The 21,885-nt window shown below is 37.1% G+C and overlaps 1 protein-coding gene and 2 pseudogenes across 1 annotated transcript; 1 reads left to right on the top strand and 2 right to left on the bottom strand.

Annotated features, from left to right (window-relative positions):
• Positions 1-2,631: 2,631 nt before the first annotated feature.
• Positions 2,632-5,119, bottom strand: LOC149018501 (putative leucine-rich repeat receptor-like protein kinase IMK3; annotated as a pseudogene).
• A 790-nt stretch (positions 5,120-5,909) lies between these two features.
• On the bottom strand, positions 5,910-13,069 carry LOC149018500 (putative leucine-rich repeat receptor-like protein kinase IMK3 pseudogene; annotated as a pseudogene).
• Positions 13,070-19,614: 6,545 nt separating this feature from the next.
• Positions 19,615-20,196, top strand: LOC149018499 (uncharacterized). The gene has a single exon (XM_089153894.1). The coding sequence runs from the start codon at positions 19,615-19,617 to the stop codon at positions 20,194-20,196; it is 582 nt and encodes a 193-aa protein (XP_089010020.1).
• The last annotated feature ends 1,689 nt before the right edge of the window (positions 20,197-21,885 follow it).

Genomic DNA, 21,885 nt, shown 5'->3' with positions numbered 1-21,885 from the left:
GTTGCCATTAGTGACAGAATAATTTGTGTCCCAGTAACAGCAAAACTACCAAAACTACTAGGAAGATTGCCATAACTATGACCAATATATCTTTCTTATCTAATTTGTGTCTGGTAACTTGTGATGGAGGTAGAGATTCCCACATAGCTGAAGATTCCCAAAGAAAGAGGTTGAATTGAATTTGTTAAGACGAGAAAGGGAACAGGACCAGAAAGTTCATTATAGGACACATTGAAAGAAATTAGGCTAGTCAGATTAGTAAGAGAAGCTAAAATGCTTCCTGTGAGCCTATTTTGTGATAAATCTAGTATTTGGAGTTTTGAAAGACTTTCGATTTCAATGGGTATGGTTTCATTTATCTAATTATGACTAAGAGAAATTTCTTTTAGTCGAATCAACTTGCTCAAAGACATCGGTATCGAATTGGAGAAGGAATTATGGTCAAGAGTTAAGCTCTGAAGCTTATTAGATTGACTGGTACCTCCCCATTTATCAGGAATAGAACCAGAGAGTTTGTTAAATTGGAGAGCCAATAAAGTCAGAGAAGAGGAATTAGAAATAGTAGGAGCTGGGGAACCTGTAAGCAAATTGTTTCTAACACCAAGTGATGGAGGTATTGAAACTGATAGATTACAAAGGGATCCAAGAGAAAAAGGAATTACTCCACCATGTTGTTATCATGGAGGCTTAACCTTTGAAATGCTTGGAATTGACCAACATTCTCAGTGATTCGTCCACCCAATCCTTTCCCTGAGAGCACGATCGATATAACATGTCCTCTAAAGCACTTGGTTCCTATCCACCCTCCTGAACAAGGATCGCTACTACTGTCATTCCAGCCTTGCAAGATCCCACTACCATCAATAAGATTATCTTTGAAGGTTTGAAGTGCTAGGTATTCAGCTTGAGTGATCCGAACCCCGTCCCATACTTCTTCACGTGAGATAGATTGGAAAATTGATGCTAACAATAGAACAACCAACAAGTTCTTACAAACATGATCTATTCTTTCTTCTTGTTGTGTTCTTCTTTCTTACCAAAAATTCCACGATAAACTTTGTTACTTTGGGAAGCACAATCTGATTTTGATGGAATAGAGATGAAAAATTATAGAAGAGGAATAGAGTTAAAGACAGAATAGAAAACTAGAGAGATGAGGATTGAATATTGAATTCTTGGGAGGAAAGAGTACCTAACAGGTGTTTTGCTTAAACACAGCTTGGAGCAGCGTGTGGTGAGAGTTGAAGCCACATCATTCTGTTGTAAAATCTCAACCGTCCGAAAAAAATGCACTAACTAACATAAGTGAGCAAGGTCCAGCCAGAATCTAACACATACAGGGCAACTGCAAAGATTTCTAACCTGTTTCCTTGTCGTACACCAACATACTCTTTTCATACTCTTACCTTTTTGCAGATTTGGCTTCATAACTAGCTTTCTCTTGCCAAAGAAAAGCATTCATCCACCAGAGTATTTGAGTTAAATTACAAGAAAGAAAGAGATTGAGTTCAATGCTTGTTAAGTCTTAATGTAAGGGGGAAAAAGCAAGCTCACGGCCATTCGTCGAGGACTAGTACTAGCTTCGGAACATTCTATCCAGAGAGTCCAGATTCGCTCTGATTCATCGAGTGCTATTGCGATGATTTTAGGTCGGTTTACCATACCATGGTATGCAACAGAGGATGTCTGTGACATCCGAGACTCATTGAGACGGTTATGCCAATATGGGCTTCATCATGTTGTCCGTGAGCTTAATGCTAGAGCAGATTTTTTGGCTGGGCTTTACCCATCTGTACATGAAATTTCTTTCTCTCCTCATATTTTACCTGAAGTGTTGTCTCGTATTATAAAAGATGACGCTGAAGGGAAGACTTATTTCAGATTGTAACTTTTTCTTTTCTTTCTAATACACAGCTACCTTTTTCCAAAAAAAAAAAAAAAAAGGGGGAAAAAGGTTAAACAAAAAAAATCTCACCAATGTGCTGTCATTCCATCCTGACTTGTAATAGCAAAACCCATTCCTTGGTTTTTCCAATGTCAAGATTAAATTTCATTTGAACCAAAATTATTAGTATTGGAATAATAAGGATAAAAAATAAAAGTAAAAGTAATCCTTTAGATCAAAAGATTTGTTCAACATAGATAAAGAAAAAGAAGAAAAATCCCAAAAAAAAAAAAAAAAAAAACTCATTGGGCATCAATTCATAAACAAGAAGATTAAACTGGATTCTCCTCATTCATGTGAATTGTTATCATCATAAAAGTATAAAGGTAAGGTTACCTTCTAATACTGTATTCATCTGAATAATCTTTCAGACCTACTACTTCTAAACCCATTAATTACACCATTACAGAATACTAAAAATAATTTCTAATAGACTGGTTTCTCAAAAAATTGGTTTTTGTTGTATTATAGCTTATAAATTCCATTCTTCCTAGTTGCCCTTATATAATCCATGAACATAAAACTCAAATTTTCACATGGCAGCTACTTCTGGTTTTAATCTCTTCCAGTTGCTGGAACTCTAGAACTTTTGGCTTCGTAGTTGGTGAATGATCAACAGGATGAAGGGCCAATATTAAGGTGTTGTCCAACTCATTCGGTTCATTCATTCCTTCTTAATCGCCTCCCTATGAGTGGCTTGAACATAATTCTAGTTTTATCTCTTCCAGTTGCTCGAGCACTCATTGAACTTCTGGCCTTTCTGTTGGTGAACCGTCAACACAATTGAGAGCCAAGTTTAAGGTGTAGAACAACTCATTACCGATTATTGATGCATCCCTCATGAGCTCTTGATCAAAGGCCTCCTCAGTCCAATCCTCCTTAACCGTATATTTCACCCACCAAGGTAAATCTACACTATCCGGTCGCCTCCCTATAAGGAGCTCCAACATGATAACCCCAAGGCTGTAGATGTCTGTCATTGTATTGGCCATGTTGAGCTCTTGAGAGCTCAGGTGCATGATAATGATAGCCTTCAAATCAGCAGTAGCCATCGCATTGGAATTGACATCAGTAGTGATAAGCTAAGAGATGCCATAGTCTGCAATCTTGGAATTGTTGTTATCATCCAGCAATATGTTGCTTGATGTTAGGTTCCCATGCACTATATTCTTCTCTATGTGGAGGTACCATAAGCCTCTTGTTATATCCTTGGTTATGTTCATCCTAGTTTGCCAATCAATTGGTGTGTCTGGTCTTCGGGCTGTTCATAAATTTAAAAATGATTAGATAGGGGATTATATAATAACTGTGAACAAGTAGAAAAAATTGTTACTAGTAAAAAGGAGCATACCATGGAAAAATGACGTGAGACTCCCTCTAGGCATGAAGTCAAACACAAGAAGCTTCTCTCCTCTGGATCCCAAGTAATAAGCCTTAAGAGCCAAAAGATTCGGATGTTGAATCTTCCCCAGTGCAAATTCCCTTTTATTCTTTGCAATCTTCTCCAAGATAATTACTATAACTTCACTCCCATCCTCTAATGTCACCTTATACGTAGTCCCATAGGTACATTGCCTTACCCCATAAGTTTTTTTACGTAAATCTTCAGATGTGAAAATCAATTGTCCATCAAAGTGAACTAATTCCCCTCTTACTTCACCCCTAGTTCCAGTATCAACTGCACTCCCAATCGTGACAACAGTTCCCCCTCCTACTTCACCCCCAATACCAGTATCAGCTGCACTCATGTTGCCATTAGTGACAGAATAATTTGTGTCTGGTAACAGCAAAACTACCAAAACTACTAGGAAGATTGCCATAACTATGATCAATATATCTTTCTTATCTAATTTGTGTCTAGTAACTTGTGATGGAGGTAGAGATTCCCACAGAGCTGAAGATTCCCAAAGAAAGAGGTTGAATTGAATTTGTTAAGACGAGAAAGGGAACAAGACCAGAAAGTTCATTATAGGACACATTGAAAGAAATTAGGCTAGTCGGATTAGTAAGAGAAGCTGAAATGCTTCCTGTGAGCCTATTTTGTGATAAATCTAGTATTTGGAGTTTTGAAAGACTTCCGATTTCAATGGGTATGGTTCCATTTATCTAATTATGACTAAGAGAAATTTCTTTTAGTCGAATCAACTTGCTCAAAGACATCGGTATCGAATTGGAGAAGGAATTATGGTCAAGAGTTAAGCTCTGAAGCTTATTAGATTGACTGGTACCTCCCCATTTATCAGGAATAGAACCAGAGAGTTTGTTAAATTGGAGAGCCAATAAAGTCAGAGAAGAGGAATTAGAAATAGTAGGAGTTGGGAACTCAGTAAGCAAATTGTTTCTAACACCAAGTGATGGAGGTATTGAAACGATAGATTACAAAGGGATCCAAGAGAAAAAGGAATTACTCCACCATGTTGTTATCATGGAGGCTTAACCTTTGAAATGCTTGGAATTGACCAACATTCTCAGTGATTCGTCCACCCAATCCTTTCCCTGAGAGCACGATCGATATAACATGTCCTCTAAAGCACTTGATTCCTATCCACCCTCCTGAACAAGGATCGCCACTACTGTCATTCCAGCCCTGCAAGATCCCACTATCATCATTAAGATTATCTTTGAAGGTTTGAAGTGCTAGGTATTCAGCTTGAGTGATCCGAACCCCATCCCATACTTCTTCACGTGAGATAGATTGGAAAATTGATGCTAACAATAGAACAACCAACAAGTTCTTACAAACATGATCTATTCTTTCTTCTTGTTGTGTTCTTCTTTCTTACCAAAAATTCCACGATAAACTTTGTTACTTTGGGAAGCACAATCTGATTTTGATGGAATAGAGATGAAAAATTATAGAAGAGGAATAGAGTTAAAGACAGAATAGAAAACTAGAGAGATGAGGATTGAATATTGAATTCATGGGAGGAAAGAGTACCTAACAGGTGTTTTGCTTAAACACAGCTTGGAGCAGCGTGTGGTGAGAGTTGAAGCCACATCATTCTGTTGTAAAATCTCAACCGTCCGAAAAAAATGCACTAACTAACATAAGTGAGCAAGGTCCAGCCAGAATCTAACACATACAGGGCAACTGCAAAGATTTCTAACATGTTTCCTTGTCGTACACCAACATACTCTTTTCATACTCTTACCTTTTTGCAGATTTGGCTTCATAACTAGCTTTCTCTTGCCAAAGAAAAGCATTCATCCACCAGAGTATTTGAGTTAAATCACAAGAAAGAAAGAGATTGAGTTCAATGCTTGTTAAGTCTTAATGTAAGGGGGAAAAAGGTTAAACAAAAAAAATCTCACCAATATGCTGTCATTCCATCCTGACTTGTAATAGCAAAACCCATTCCTTGGTTTTTCCAATGTCAAGATTAAATTTCATTTGAAACAAAATTATTAGTATTGGAATAATAAGGATAAAAAATAACAGTAAAAGTAATCCTTTAGATCAAAAGATTTGTTCAACATAGACAAAGAAAAAGAAGAAAAATCTCCAAAAAAAAACAAAAAACTCATTGGGCATCAATTCATAAACAAGAAGATTAAACTGGATTCTCCTCATTCATGTGAATTGTTATCATCATAAAAGTATAAAGGTAATGTTACCTTCTAATACTGTATTCATCTGAATAATCTTTCAGACCTACTACTTCTAAACCCATTAATTACACCCTTACAGAATACTAAAAATAATTTCTAATGGACTGGTTTCTCAAAAAATTGGTTTTTGTTGTATTATAGCTTATAAATTTCATTCTTCCTAGTTGCCCTTATATAATCCATGAACATAAAACTCAAATTTTCACATGGCAGCTACTTCGGTTTAATCTCTTCCCATTCTCTGGAACTCTAGAACTTTTGGCCTTGTAGTTGGTGAATGATCAACAGGATGAAGGGCCAATATTAAGGTGTTGTCCAACTCATTCGGTTCATTCATTCCTTCTTAATCGCCTCCCTATGAGTGGCTTGAACATAATTCTGGTTTTATCTCTTCCAGTTGCTCGAGCACTCATTGAACTTCTGGCCTTGCAGTTGGTGAACCGTCAACACAATTGAGAGCCAAGTTCAAGGTGTAGAACAACTCATTACCGGTTATTGATGCATCCCTCATGTGCTCTTGATCAAAGGCCTCCTCAGTCCAACCTCCTTAACTGTAGATTTCACCCACCGAGGTAAATCTACACTATCTGGTCACCTCCCTGTAAGGAGCTCCAACATGATAGCCCCAAGGCTGTAGATGTCTGTCATTGTATTGGCCATGTTGAGCTCTTGAGAGCTCAGGTGCATGATAGCCTTGCACATCAGCAGTAACCATTGCATTGGAATTGGCATCAGTAGTGATAAGCTAAGAGATGCCATAGTCTGCAATCTTGGAATTGTTGTTATCATCCAGCAATATGTTGCTTGATGAAAGGATCCCATGCGCTATATTCTTCTCTATGTGGAGGTACCATAAGCCTCTTGTTATATCCTTGGTTATGTTCATCCTAGTTTGCCAATCAATTGGTGTGTCTGGTCTCGGGCTGTTCATAAATTTAAAAATGATTAAATAGGGGATTATATAATAACTGTGAACAAGTAGAAAAAATTGTTACTAGTAAAAAGGAGGATACCATGGAAAAATGACGTGAGACTCCCTCTAGGCATGAAGTCAAACACAAGAAGCTTCTCTCCTCTGGATCCCAAGTAATAAGCCTTAAGAGCCAAAAGATTCGGATGTCGAATCTTTCCCAGTGCAATTACTTCCACTGCAAATTCCCTTTTATTGTTTGCAATCTTCTCCAAGCTAATTACTATAACTTCACTCCCATCCTCTAATGTCACCTTATACGTAGTCCCATAGGTACATTGCCTTACCCCATAAGTTTTTTTACGTAAATCTTCAGATGTGAAAATCAATTGTCCATCAAAGTGAACTAATTCCCTTCCTACTTCACCCCCACTTCCAATATCAATTGTACTCCCAATCGTGACAACAGTTTCCCCTCCTACTTCACCCCCAATACTAGTATCAGCTGCACTCATGTGGCCATTAGTGACAAAATCCCAGCAAAACTACTAGGAAGATTGCCATAACTATGATCAATATATCTTTCTTATCTAATTTGTGTCTGGTAACTTGTGATGGAGGTAGAGCAGGTGAGGCAAAAGGACAAGGGGTTGAAACATTATATCCACAGAGTTGAAGATTCCCAAAGAAAGAGGTTGAATTGAATTTGTTAGACAAGTGAAAGGGAACAGGACCAGAAAGTTCATTATAGGACACATTGAAAGAAATTAGGCTAGTCAGAATAGTAAGAGAAGCTGGAATGCCTCCTGTGAGCCTATTTTGTGATAAATCTAGTATTTGGAGTTTCGAAACACTTCCGATTTCAATGGGTATGGTTCCATTTATCTAATTATGACTAAGAGAAATTTCTTTTAGTCGACTCAACTTGCTCAAAGACATCGGTATCGAATTGGAGAAGGAATTATGGTCAAGAGTTAAGTTCTGAAGTTTATTAGATTGACTGGTACCTCCCCAGTTATCAGGAATAGAACCAGAAAGTTTGTTATATTGGAGAGCCAGTAAAAGTAAAGTTAGAGAAGAGGAATTAGAAATAGCAGGAGGTAGGGAACCTGTAAGCAAATTGTTTCTAACACCAAGTGATGGAGGTATTGAACCTGATAGCTTATTGTTGAAGAGAAACACCCGGCTAAGATTACGAAGGGATCCAAGAGAAAAATGAATTACTCCACCAATGTTGTTATCATGGAGGCTTAACCTTTGAAGTGCTTGGAATTGACCAACATCTCAGTGATTCGTCCACCCAATCCTTTCCTTGGGAGCACGATCGATATAACATGTCCTCTAAATCACTTGATTCGTATCCACCCTCCTAAACAAGGATCGCCACTACTGTCATTCCAGCTTTGCAAGATCCCACTATCATCAATAAGATTATCTTTGAAGGCTTGAAGTGCTAGGTATTTAGCTTGAGTGATCCGAACCCCGTCCCATACTTCTCCACGTGAGATAGATTGGAAAATTGATACTAACAATAGAACAACCAACAAGTTTTTACAACATGATCTATTCTTCTTCTTCTTCTTCTTCTTCTTCTTCTTCTTCTTCTTCTTCTTGTGTTCTTCTTTCTTACCAAAAATTCCACGATAAACTTGGTTACTTTGGGAAGCACAATCTGATTTTGATGGAATAGAGATGGAAAATTATAGAAGAGGAACAGAGTTAAAGACAGAATAGAAAACTAGAGAGATGAGGATTGAATGTTGAATTCATGGGAGGGAAGAGGACCTAACAGGTGTTTTGCTTAAACACAGCTTGGAGCAGCGTGTGGTGAGAGATGAAGCCACATCATTCTGTTGTAAAATCTCAACCGTCAAAAAAAAATGCACTAACTAGCCTTTTTTTTAAAACAACGCTATCATTTGAGTTTCTGAAGTTTGACTCCAATCAAGATTCCACAAATAATACCTGAAAGGAATTCAAAATTTTAAAAATTCAAAAATTCAAAAATAATACAGGAGAGACCAAATTGATTGCAAACTGTAACTATTTTTACTAAAAATCAAAGAAATTAAAGCCTATTTGCAAAAAAAGAGGGAACAAAAAATACTTAATGCTAACAACCAATCAATAAAAGTAACTATCACTTGAAATTTGTTCACGGAAGCATTGAGATTGATCTAACAAGAAAGCAAGCTTAATCAAATTAGAGAAGCTCAATGGCATAAATTTTAAAACCCAGTGAGATATCTTCAATTGCTTTACATATCTTCTTAACAAAAAAATCAATTAAGCAAATGGAATAACCTGTTGGTGCAGATTTGGCCTGGATCTGTGAATCAAAAATCTCACACCAATCGTTTAGATCTCGATGTTCCGTCTACGACGATCTAGTATATATATATATATATAATAATAAATAAATAAATAAATAAATAAATAAGTCAAAAAGCAATAGGATTTTCTAAAATGCTATTAAATATGATATCAACAATTAAAAAGCATCTTACACAAACTGAGAATAAAATGCATAAAATTAAAAAAACAACTCAAACTTCATATTGTTTTCTTCTCTATAAAACTATAGAACAAATACATAAATCTATATCATTGCCTTGACCACAAAAATCAGGGGGGTCATGATTGGGTCAAGGATTGGTCTGGATGGGCCAGGCAGAACAAATACTAATCTCAAGTCCGCCTTGACCCTAATTCAGTGTTTGAATATTTTAGCCTTGTCCCACCCTGAGGGTTAAAATCTTGAGCTTAGCCCCTATTCGAACTCAAGGCGGGACAAGGTAGGTCAAAGCCACTAGGGCCAAACTTGCACCCTCTAAGAACAAGAGTTGATCTTCCTCAAATCTCAATCTTACTCAAATGGGAAAAATATCATCTTTACCTTATTTTATTAATTAAATTATTATTAAGAAGAAAATCTCAAACTTGAATGCAAAAGGCGAACAGTGGTTCCGAATCCATTGTGTACTTTCATATATCATATAGAGATATTAGACCTCAGCCTCAAGGTTTTGGCTTAGTTGACAAAAACTAACACCTTATAGTATGAGCTCCAAAACTTTTGATAAACAATTGGGATAATTATAGTTGCCACCTATGTTGTGGCTTTAATACTATTCCAACCCTGCCCTTTATGAAATTATTGTCCCCTAAACCGTTAAGGTTAGATATAAAATGTCAATTTTGCCCTTTGTTAGAGTTACTGATGCCCCTTGTACTATAGCCTAATTACTATTTTACACTCTATGACTTTTTAAATTTCTAAACCAACCTTAAACTTTGCCTCAAATTACTAAGCCCCCCCTACCTTTAAGCTTTGTTAGTTAATTAATGGTGCCGCATCTTTGTATTTTTTTCAAAAACCCCCAAAATTGTCACTCATCCGGCTGGAATCAGATCCATCTGAATAGCCGTGAAGGTTGGGTCAGTTGCATATAGGTTAACCCTTCCTCCTTCTTTAGTTAATGTACATGATGTGTTCCATGTTTTTATGCGCAAGCCCATAGCATCAACTCCATCAAGAACATGAAGGTCTTAGTGCAGATTTAATTTATGAAAAAGAACCTACAGAGATCCTAGATTGCAAGGACAAGCAGTTGAGAAATCGGACCATACCCTTGGTGAAGATTCAATGGAGGAATCACACTCCGGAATAAGCATCTTGGAAAAAAGAAGACAAGATGCAGACTAAATATCCCCATCTTTTTTAACACCCAAGTATGTTGCAATTTCGAGGTTAAATTTTCTTTTTAGGAGGGCAGGATGTAAAACCACCATAATCCTAACCAAAAACCCAAATTGCAAGTCCGAGTACTTGAGCCTTTAGTCAGAAGAATCTGTGGGCCATCCGAATTGAATCCCAAGTTTCTATTCCAAAACCCATGGATCTAGATGAAGAAGGTGAAGAACCTGCCTTATTTGGAACCGAAAGAAAATCCAATCAGAACCGGATGGTTTGGGCAAGCAGATATCCAATGCAAGAGAGTCAAGGTTGGAAGATGTTAATGATCGAGGTAAGAGCTTCCTACATGATGTTTAAGCTTGCAACAATGTTAAGGATCAATCGGGAATGCAAAGCATCCAAGTACTAAAAAGTAATAGGGGTGATTGTTTGAGGCAGTTGATTAGCTAAGCAATCGCCACCCTGGGGCATCGCTTGGAATAGTACAAGTAGAATGCTTGTCCCCCCCCCATACCCAATTTAAGCCCCATAAACCCTATTTTTGCATTATTTTAATGTTGTAGACTGTTGGGGACGGCTGCAATGTCAAAGAACATGTGTTAGAGAAGGAAGACCTCATTTCGCAGAGAATCTCATAGAGACTTTTTTGATGGCTGCAATGCCAAAAAACATGTATGTATTTTTTTAATAATAATTATTAATAGTAGTATCACCAATGAGAGTTGTTCTAGTAGTAAGATTCACACGAAGAGGTTATAAGTTTGATTTTTGTCGAGACATATTAATTATGTTAAAGTCTCAGATGAGAATGTAGTCGAGGTGCAAGAAAGTGAACGCAGAACCATAGATCCTTTGAAAAAAAATTATTAATAGTAATATTATTATATTATTGATGCATGTGAGAGAGAGCCAAAATGTTTGACGAGTCCATATGACCAACTTGCCTTTGGTTTATCCAATCCAACCACCATGCATAAGTGGCTCTTCTACCGAAAAAAGGGGAAGAAAATAATCATCTGGATAAGAAAAGACACTGACACTACTTATGAATGGACCTACGAATCGGTTCACTATTTTAATTATATTTCTATTGATAGTTATCAATATACTATATTTAAAACAAAGTGGGTATATTTTTGTTTTATTACATCTAAAGCTAGTAAGTCTTTACCAAAAAAGCATACTCTACTATAGTGGAGTCAAATTGATGAGTTTTTTTTTTAAAAAATTTCTCTAAAATATTTAGTTAGGTAATGTATGAGATTTCATAACTTGGAGAAAGGGTAATAGGGAAGAATACGAAAAAAACATAATGTAAAATGAATAGATTCAACTAGAGAGTGACTCAGAAAAAAAAGAGAAGTAACTTGACAAATCTTCTTTGTCGATAACTTCGAACCAGTCAATCGAATATTGATTAATACGTAATCGATCGAAGACTAAGATCTATATCCCCTACTTGATAATCATGTACTTCTAGCTGTTATAGTTACACCACTTTGGCAAAATGCAATCAAGTAATCTAAAGCTAATTTTGAATTTAAAATTTGAGATTAGTTGCCATCATTGGATAGACATGTTTGTTAATATGGTGTAATCAGGAGTGTTGAGAGTACATAGGGCGTGTAAGATTAAAATATATTTTATTTCTAAAATACCGTTTCTATCCTTGGATTGAGTTATTATTCGTAATTGAATGTAGAGAAGTGGCCCTTGACCTTAAGGTCTTAACTTAGTCGGCAAAGACTAACACTTTACAAGTAAAAGGACAAGAATTTAAATCTCCTTTGGTTAAGACTTTGCCTTAGTATCCATAAATGTTTACCTTCCGCCTTATATATAAAAGTAACCCTCTTAGGATTTGTTGCTCTGTCCAATTGATCAAATCACTAGTTAGACCTCTTACGAGATGGCCATTTGTCTACAGTAGCCGTTGGAGGCTAAGTTGAAACTAGACGGACGTCCATCTGGCTTTAGCAAGTCAGACGGAATTCCATCTGACTTTCTGTGACCTGACAGAAACTAGACGGACGTCTGTCTGACCAAACGGTAGTCCGTCTGCAGCAAGTCAAGTATGGGACTTGAACTTGGCTTGGGTTTTTGGTCTTTTTGGTCAACCCTAAGCCTCATACACCATTCTACTATGTCCTAGGTCAGTCTAGTGACATGATATGCACATGATTATATACAATTACATAAGAGTGCATATGGAGGTGTCCCAAATCCTAATTTCATCTAAGTCTTGATCATTGAAGTTCTTGAGTCTTCTTGTACTCCATTCTTCATGATCATCTTTATGTCCATCTTGGCATGATTATTTTGACTCAGACTTCTTGTCCATCTTCATGTCCATCTTGGCATGATCTTGGCTTGGGCTTGACCTGAGCATGAGAACATGAATTTGACTTGAAGTTGGTCCACTTGTTCTCATCTTGAACTAAAACAACACAACTCAATATATACTTATTCAAGCTTTCCAAATGAATTACCTAATTCATACAATTCTCTCCCCCCCTTTTGTCATCAACAAACAATATAGGAGATGCTTCTCCTCAAATAGCACTCCCCTTTTGTCATTGACAAACATGAGAAAAGCATGGAATGCTCTCCCTAAAATAACTCTCCCTTCTTAACTTATGCTCCCCCTAAATTAATGCATAAGACAACAATTTCTCTTCCTCACATATGCACTCTCCCCCTACGCGAATGCATAAAAGGAAAGAGAACACCACACTCTCCCTTAATAGCCTTTTTCAGGGTCCTTAATTATTTTGGACAATACTCCAATTAAGTTGTCTCTATCCATGTCATTTGTTTCATTTAAGCCCCTATAATCATTGCAAATGGAATTAAGACTATTGGAAGAATTTACATCAACGTCTTCTTGTCCTTCCTTAGACTTTGCCATTAGAGCTAAGTTGATTCTTTCTTCATCGGTCTCCTCCTTTTCTTCTTCATCATCACTTGTGATGTAGGATATTTCAACCACATATGCTTTCTTCTTTTCTTCATTCGGGCACTCGGATTTGATGTGACCCGGTTTCCTACATTTACAACAAGTGACATTAGAGGCACAAGTTCTTTCCTTAGAAAGGTTTTTACCTTTGAGGATTCTCCTTTGTGAGGATGCTTTCCTCTTTTCTTTTTGAGAAGTTTCTTGAATTCTTTGGCAATTGAGTATATCTTTTCCTCAATGTCCGAGTCTTCTCCTTCACTTTCACTTCTTCTTCTTTCTTGGTGGCACTTTTTAAAGCTATGCACTTCTTCTTTCGATCCTGTTGCACACTTTCTAGAACTTGCTTGTCTTATTCAAGCTCCGCTTCATGAGCAAGCAAAGATCTCATAAGCTCATCAATGGTGATTTTTTGACAAATTTTCCGCTTCTTGAATCGCGATTTTTTTGGGTCTCCATGAGGGTGGAAAAGCTCTTAGAATTCTTCTTGTCACGTCCTCATTTTATAACTCCTTTCCAAGGCTATGCAACTTATTAACAATGTTAGTAAATCTACTAAATAAGGAAGTAATATTCTTATCATCTAACATTTTAAATTCTTCATATTGAAGCATATAGACATCTAAGTTCATCTTATTTATGTGGTCGGTCCCTTCATATGTGACGACCAACTTATCAAATATTTCCTTGGCACTTTTGCAAATGTCACATCTATTGTAGACTCTTTCACTTAAAGCACATTGCAAAAATATTTTTGCTTTGTGGTTTAATTGAATTTTAACCTTGTCGGTTGGAGTCCACTCAGCTTTGGGTTTGGGTACTTTATTGCATTGTTCGTCTATTTTGAAAACTTTGTTTGGTCCACATGTCATGATGTTCCAAACATCAAAATCATGTGCATAAACAAAATCTTTAAACCTATTTTTCCAATATGCAAAATCTTCTCCATCAAAGTATGGTGGTCTAGAAGTGTTAAGTCCTTCGGTTCTTGAAGGAACTTGGTCAAAAGGAAAGCCATGATCTTTTACTCTTTTTAGAAATTGATTTCGATTTCAAATTGAGCTCCCGCTCTGATACCAATTGTTGGTGCAGCCTAAAGGGGGTGAATTTGTTGCAACTAGTGGATTGTCCCAATTTTTCAGTTTGTGCGAAAATGCAAGGTAAATTGAAAATTCAAATGAATTTAAACAATAGCAAACAACCACCACACAGGATTTATAGTGGTTCGACTATACAAGTCTACGTCCACTCCTCTCTTGGCCTCAAGAGAGTATTCCACTAATGGTTCTCTTTCAATTCAATAGGTAGAGATCAAACCCTTACAATAATATTTGTTACGGGACAAGAGTACCATTTACAATCTTTGTTTACCAAGTAGGGCAAGAGCACCCAAAAACGAATTCTAATCTACCTAAACTAGAATTGAAACAGTTACAAAGGAAAGATATTACATTACAAGAGGTGTGACATGCACTTTACCTTTTGTGTGAATGTGATACAATGAGAGTTGTATGCTCAATGAATGAAATGCATGCACCACCGATGCCTTCAATCACCCCAAGCTTGGCTTCCTCAAGCTTAGTAAACACCTTGGTATGTTTCTTAAAGGTTGGGAGAGGGTGAGAGACAAAGCACAGTTGCTTGCTTGTGATTTGAGAGCTTAAGATCACTTGGGGAGTAGTTGATCAAGTATGAGGTTCAACCCTCTCAAAAGGGGGTGAATTGGGCTTAAATAGATGGCCTTTGAGTGCCTTAGCTCAATCCCCAACGGATAGAAAACAGACACATTTTGTTGTCCTGTTTTCACCCCAGACGGACGTCTGTCTGACAAGACGGTCGTATGTCTACTGTACCGTTAAAAACTAGCCATTGGAGGCTAAGTTGAAACCAGACGAACGTTCGTCTGGCTTCAGCAAGCTAGATGGAATTTCATTTGACTTTCTGTGACCTGACAGAAACTAGACGGACGTCCGTTTGACCAGACAGTCGTCCGTCTGACCAGACGGTCGTCAGTCTGACCAAACGGTCGTCCGTCTGCGGCAAGTCAAGTATGGGACTTGGATTTGGCTTGGGTTTTTTGTCTTTTTGGTCAACCTTAAGCCTCATAGACATTTCTACTATGTCCTAGGTCAGTCTAGTGGCATGATATGCACATGATTACATACAATTACATGAGAGTGCATATGGAGGTGTCCTAAGTCCTAATTTTATCTAAGTCTTGATCATTGAAGTTCTTGAGTCTTCTTGTACTCCATTCTTTGTGATCATCTTCATGTCCATCTTGGCATGATCATCTTGACTTAGACTTCTTGTCCATCTTCATGTCCATCTTGGCATGATCTTAGTTTGGGCTTGACTTGAGCATGAGCATATGGCTTTGACTTAGAATTGGTCCACTTGTCTCATCTTGAACTAAAACAACAAAACTCAATATAGCCATTAGTAATTAATGTTTGTTATCATCAAAACCAATGGAGACTGATGTGACAAATGCTGACATGGCATTTTTCCAATACTTTTGATAATAACAAACACGAATTATTAATGTTTATATTAAATTGTAATTGTCCAGGTCATTACTAAAGCAAGTGAACCAAATCCAACTCATTGGACCAAACTCACCAGATGCTCAAACTCAAGTCAAGATCAAGTAAATTTGAACAAGAAACTAAAGTCAAGATGAGCGTCAAGATCAAAGCACAAGAATATGCGAAAATCAAGTCAAGTTCAAGACTTAGATAAATTCGGGACTTAAGACACCTCCACATGCACTCATATGTAATCGCATTAAATTATATACATATCATGTCACTAGATTGACTTAGGACATATTAAGTGAGTGTATGAGGTTTAGGGTTGGTTAGAAATACCAAAAACCCAATCAAGTCCCTGTCTGCACCTACTTGTAAACTCTGTGCTGCAGACAAACATCCATCTGGTCCTGACTTAAACCCAACGGCTATTTTTTAAATGGTTATTTTGAGACAAACTGAAATTTCTTTCCATTGGGAGGTTGGGCCAAGCAATTTGTCATATTTATAAGTCCAACCACCCACATTTGAGAGTCTCTACCTTGCCTATTAAGCATTTACTATCTCACAATTCTCAAAGCTCTCAAATTGATAAACAAGCATTGATTACTTGCCTTCCAACTTCACTTAACTTTGAAGAACATTCCAAAGTTGTCAAGCAAGCTAATTGGAGAAAAGCCTGGAGTGATTGAAGGCCATTGGCACTTCCATAGTGGTGCATCTCTTCCCTGAGCATTCATTCATCATTGCATCACACTCACATAAAGGGTAAAGTGCCACACCTATTATTAAGTAATATCTTTTAGTTCTTCAAATTGTATTGTTGTTCAATTCTAGTTTAAGTTGATTAGAATTGTTAAAGGGTGCTATTGCCTTATTGAACATAGATTGTAAAGGGTTTGATGTCTACCTATTGTATTGAAAAATAATCACTAGTGGAATACTCTCTTGAGGCCAAAAGAGGAGTGGACATAGACTTGCAAAGTCAAACCACTATAAAATATTTGTCTTGAGGCCAAGAGAAGAGTGACTTGCAAAGTCGAACCACTATAAAATACTTGTCTTGTAGATTGATTGCATTACTTTATTATTATTGAAATATACAATTTATCTTGTATTTGTAATTAAACCGAAAATTAAGTAAGTCCACTAGCTGCAACCTATTCACCCCCCCCTCTAGGTTGCCTTAACAATACTGATTTGTGATCGAGTATGGCTTGAATCTGCTAAGAAATCAAGGAAAAGGTCACAATAGGCCACTTATGTTGATTAGTGGCTGCCTCTGATTGTAAAGTTAGATGGCAAGCAAACAAATGAATGGGGGAGCTTAAGGAATCAATGAGTTTAACACAAGAGGGATTGGGATTGGAAATGCATACCCTTGTTTGGCTTTGATTGGGGATATATGTGAACTCACCACATTAGGGTTAGGAATTAGGGGAATTTTCCAAGTCAATATCGTGGGTTGGATGTGGCCTAGTCAACAACGTGGGCTCCCTCTTCTAATCATCCACGTAGGATAAAGTGTTCTAGATGGAGAAAAAGATTGACAAGGTGATATCCAAGCACCAGTTGGAGGCAGAACTAGAAGGATTTTCCTTTTTTATACTTTACGGACTTAAACCTTTACTTACAAAATTGTCCTTAAATGACTTAATTTTCACTTTTTATCTGCGATACTCAAGTGCCTTTACTGGAACTGGAAGGTTGGATATTATCTTCAATGACCAAGAACATAACCTAAAGCCCAAAAGACGCAAAGGAAATATTATATGTGAAAACATGTGAACTTGGGTTCACCAGATCTAAAGGGAGGCTTACACATAGGGGGCAATCCATTGTCTAGTTCACTTTGAGCTTAATCGAACCTCTGGCTCAATGGGGTTAGAGAGGTGGTTGGTTGGTATATATTAACTTTAAAAAAAATGTTGTTTTCGAAAAAAGAAGGGACATTTTCAATGCCACCCCTGAATTATCCCTTAAAATTAATGCCACCCTAAGTTATCCAATTTATCAATTAAACCACTTATAGGGTAAAAATACGTCAATGACACCTCCTGCTATTAAAAAATCACAGTTAATTGCTGATATAAGCAAGTTACTTATTTCGAAAGATAAGAATAATCTTGAACATAAAACCTTTTGCTCCACTCGTTTTTCCGTCTCCTTTTATTATCTGTCTTGTTCAACTTCTAATTATAAATAATCATAAAGTTTGAGAGATGTAATCATAAATGGTATTTATAAAATTAAGATATGAGGATAATATTAAGAATTGCTATTTATAAAATTAAGATATGAAGATAATATTAAAAATTGTTAAATAAAAATTAATGAAACTTATGGTAGTACCGTAGTAGAGAGTTTAACTAATAAATTGAATGATTAAAAGAAGAAATAATAACCAACGGAGGTTGGTCCAAGTGGTAAGCAGCTTGGTCTGCTTAAGCAAGGTTCTAGTATCGAAATTTTGTGGATGTAAACAATTCCCGCTGGGAGACTCATCCACCACAGTCAGGTGTGCGATCCGAGTTAAACAAACTGGGGTTGACAAAAAAAAAGAAAGAAAAAAAAAAAAAGAATAAGCAGTTGCCCTTGCTTACGTTATACATGTATTTGCGCGGCGTGCGCCCTTTGCCAACAAAATGTGCTGGTAACGAGTACGATCATGGGCCCAATAGCTGACAAATGAACCTAAAAGGGAAATGAACGCTCCATGACTCTTGCATTAATTGAAGAAAAAAGTACATCTTTTTCCTTAAACATCACGGCCACGTTTATCTTTCCGTAACGATTCTCAAATCGTCAATGGTAGGCCATACCCCAGCAACATTCATCTCACCTAGAAGGCTAGATGGGCGAGACTTGAATGCGGTGTATTATTAAATATACATTACTTATTGTCAATTGGTTGATATCAAATTTCTATATTGATATTTCGATTTTGAGCTTTGGCAACACAGTGTTACCAATTCAAATATTATTTAATATAAAATTACAAAATGGGTTTGTATTAAATTAAGTACAACTCATTTTGTAATGGGTTGTATTAAATTAAATACAATCCATTATGTAATGGGTTGTAAAACGGATTATAACGGGTTGCAGTTCGGTTTTAGGTTGGTGCGGGCTCCACCATCCTCAGCCTAATTACAGCCTATTAATGTTCGGTTTAAGCCCGTTTGGCTATAACGGGCTGGTGCGATTCGATTTTAACTGTTCGGACTACAAATTGACACCACTGATACAAATGCATAGCATTGAAGTTGAACGAAAACTGGTCAAATTCCAAAATCTTGAGATTCCAATTCCAAGTCTCCAAAGTTTAGTCATCGAATTCTAAATCAGGAAATGAGCAGTCAACAATGGAGGAGAGAAATCAATTTACGAAACCGCACTCCTAACATCAATACCGTACTTGTGGCCTCCAAAACTTGATCACAGCCGTCCAATCCCGCAATCCAGCGTGGAACATTTCATCGAAAGACCATTTCCGTAATTCCACAAAACCGCAAAAGAACCACACAGAGTTGCAATTTTGCAAATCGATAACGTTAACGCAGAAAGAAGAAGAAAAAGAGGAAAGCGAAGCAGAAGCAGAAGCAGCAGCAGCAGCAGCAAAGAATGTCTGAAGCGACAGTAGAAACCGAGTTCGTTCTTCAAGAAACTCGTCGTCTCTGCGCTTTCTACACCTTTACCGATTCCATCAAAATCCTCTTCAAAAACCTCAAATTGTTTATTTTCATCTCTATTCTCACCATCTTCCCTCTTTCTGTCCTCGTTTTCTCATCAGTTCTCTATTGTGAACCCTTAAAAGCCCAAATCAATCACCTTGATTCCATAGCCTGGATTTCACCCCGATTCGAAGCTATAGAAATACGGAAGCAAGTCCGAGACGACTCGATCACTCTTCTGTGGCTCAAAGTTTTGTTTTGGGTACCCTGTTATGCTCTTTCCCTGATTGCCACGATGACGGTAGTTAACTCGACGGCATTGGCCTGTGCCGGAAAACGGCCCAATTTGCTAACGGCATTGACGGCGGCTCGTCTGACGTGGAAGAGATCGATGGTTACGTCCATATACGTATTTGTAATCATGGTGGTCTACATACAGTTGACGCGTGTGGTAACGGTTTCGTTGGGATCGTACGCACGTGCGAGGTCGGCGATGGCGGTTTTGGGAGCGGTTTTGGAGGTGGAATTGATGGCGGTTTTGGGTTTTGGTATGGTGGTTTCGGTGTTGGAAGAGCGGTTTGGGTGGGAAGCTGTGAAGGTCGGTTGGGGGTTAATGGAGGGAAGGCGGTTTTGTAGTTGGGTGTTGTCTGGTTTTCTACTTTTGGTTTCTGGTGGTGTTGGATGGAGCTTGCGGGTTTCGATGGACGGTCAGGATAGCAAGATGATTTTGATGGTGGGCCTTGTGGATCACGCCGGCTTGATTTGTTTATTTGGGCTGATTGTACTTTTGAGCTATGTGATTTTTACGGTTTTCTACTGCGAGTGTAGGACAACACGGCGTCTTAGTAAATCTGACAGTGAATCCTCTAGGGTTTAATTTTAAATTCTGTGTTGCAGAACTATTAACCTTTTTCTTTTCCTTTTAATTATTCTATTAAAGATGTCCAATACAAGTCACACGATTCTTGGCTTTTGATCCTCTTTCGGATACTCTACGCCATTTTCATGTTCTCTAGCTTCTTGATCATTTAAAGATCAATCTAAGTCAATATTTTAACATTAATCGATGTTTATTTAAATCGATCAGTCAACTTTACCATACTTTCTATGGCTGTGATTGCATTGGTACAACAAATATGTTGATTTCAAGGAGGACATGGATTCAATCTTCTATTTCAACCACACATTTTCCTTCACCTTGTCAGTGTTTAGAAATAAACCTCTCTCTTAAATGTATAATGGAAGAAGTATCGAGGTAAGGTTATCCTCTACTCTAATCCCAATTTGATTATTCTATTCATAAATTTCTAGATAGAGGAGTTTTTACTCTCACATTATAGCTTGAACTTGAGTTTTGCTTTGAGCACACTAATAGTGATAGTAGAGAGAAAAGGTGAAGAGGAATTTGGTAGCAAAAGTTGTGATCGATTTTTCATGTTCTACAAGCAAGACCCTTTGCCCTTTGTCTTTGTTGCACCAAGGTCCACATGCCCACTATATTAGAAGAAATAAAATGAAGAATAAGTAGCCAAAGAAGAGTATAAGGCAATGGTGAAGAGATAAAATGGTAGCACTGGTGGTGATGGTCTGTTGAACTATGTTAGGCCTCTGATGGGACTATACTAACAGGGTCAGTGCTTGCCCGCAAGTCTAATGCTTGCCATAGGTCGAATTTGAAGGTTTTGAACATTACGTAATGGGGGATGCAAGACCACCACTACAGATGATGAGTCATCATGAAAGGATAGAGTCATTAAAGTTTGAGAAAAGTAAAGAGATAAAGTAATAAGATTATTAACTTTCAAGATAAAGGTCACGGTCAGGATTAAAAGATCTTTATCATCTTATTTATTGGAACCCTCTCAGCTTTATCTTTTTCATTTGGTTCCCTTTGTAGAAACTTTTTTTCATATTCTATGATAGTGCGAATATTAAAAAGAAAAGGCATGAAAAAAATTCTTGTTAAGTGGTGTAGTGATTAATTACAGTTTTCAATTTTGTTCTTTTCAGTTATGTTGTTAGGATTTCTAGTCTTCTAGCTGATTTCATGCTAAGACAGCTTGTAGTCGATCTCTCTTTGTCTAGGTTTTGGTGGACTATCTTATCAATGTTTATGATTGATAATTTTTTGTTATTGTCTAGACCTCTTGACTTAAAATATTTTATTTAATGAAAATTTTCAATTTTTGACAAAAATAATTAAGTGATAATGTGGGAATGAAGCTTTCTTGAAAAGATAAAAGATGTTATCTCTTTCTTTACTAAAAATAAAATTATTCAAAGCAGGCTGGAGTAGAAATAGAGTAGAGCTCTAATAACCGTGGGGAAGAAGGGTGATACTTATATAAAGCGGTCTGTATGCCATGTTTTCTGTAGTTGTGATTGTAGTCTACCTCAACAAATATGTCAACCCAATAATTGATAGTTTTTTACTTTGATGTGAAAAATATAATTCTTAAATGTACCAACAACGTGAACAGTTAGAACTTTTATTTTTTTATATTGGAGTTAGGATGGTCACTTTGAGTCTGATAATAGCCATACATTGATGAAAGTTTCCTTCCCA

Source organism: Hakea prostrata, chromosome 4 (assembly GCF_041222555.1).
Source record: "Hakea prostrata isolate BN-2017 chromosome 4, UWA_Hpros_2, whole genome shotgun sequence".
NCBI lineage: Eukaryota > Viridiplantae > Streptophyta > Magnoliopsida > Proteales > Proteaceae > Hakea > Hakea prostrata.
This window is presented reverse-complemented; position numbering and strand designations above follow the sequence as displayed.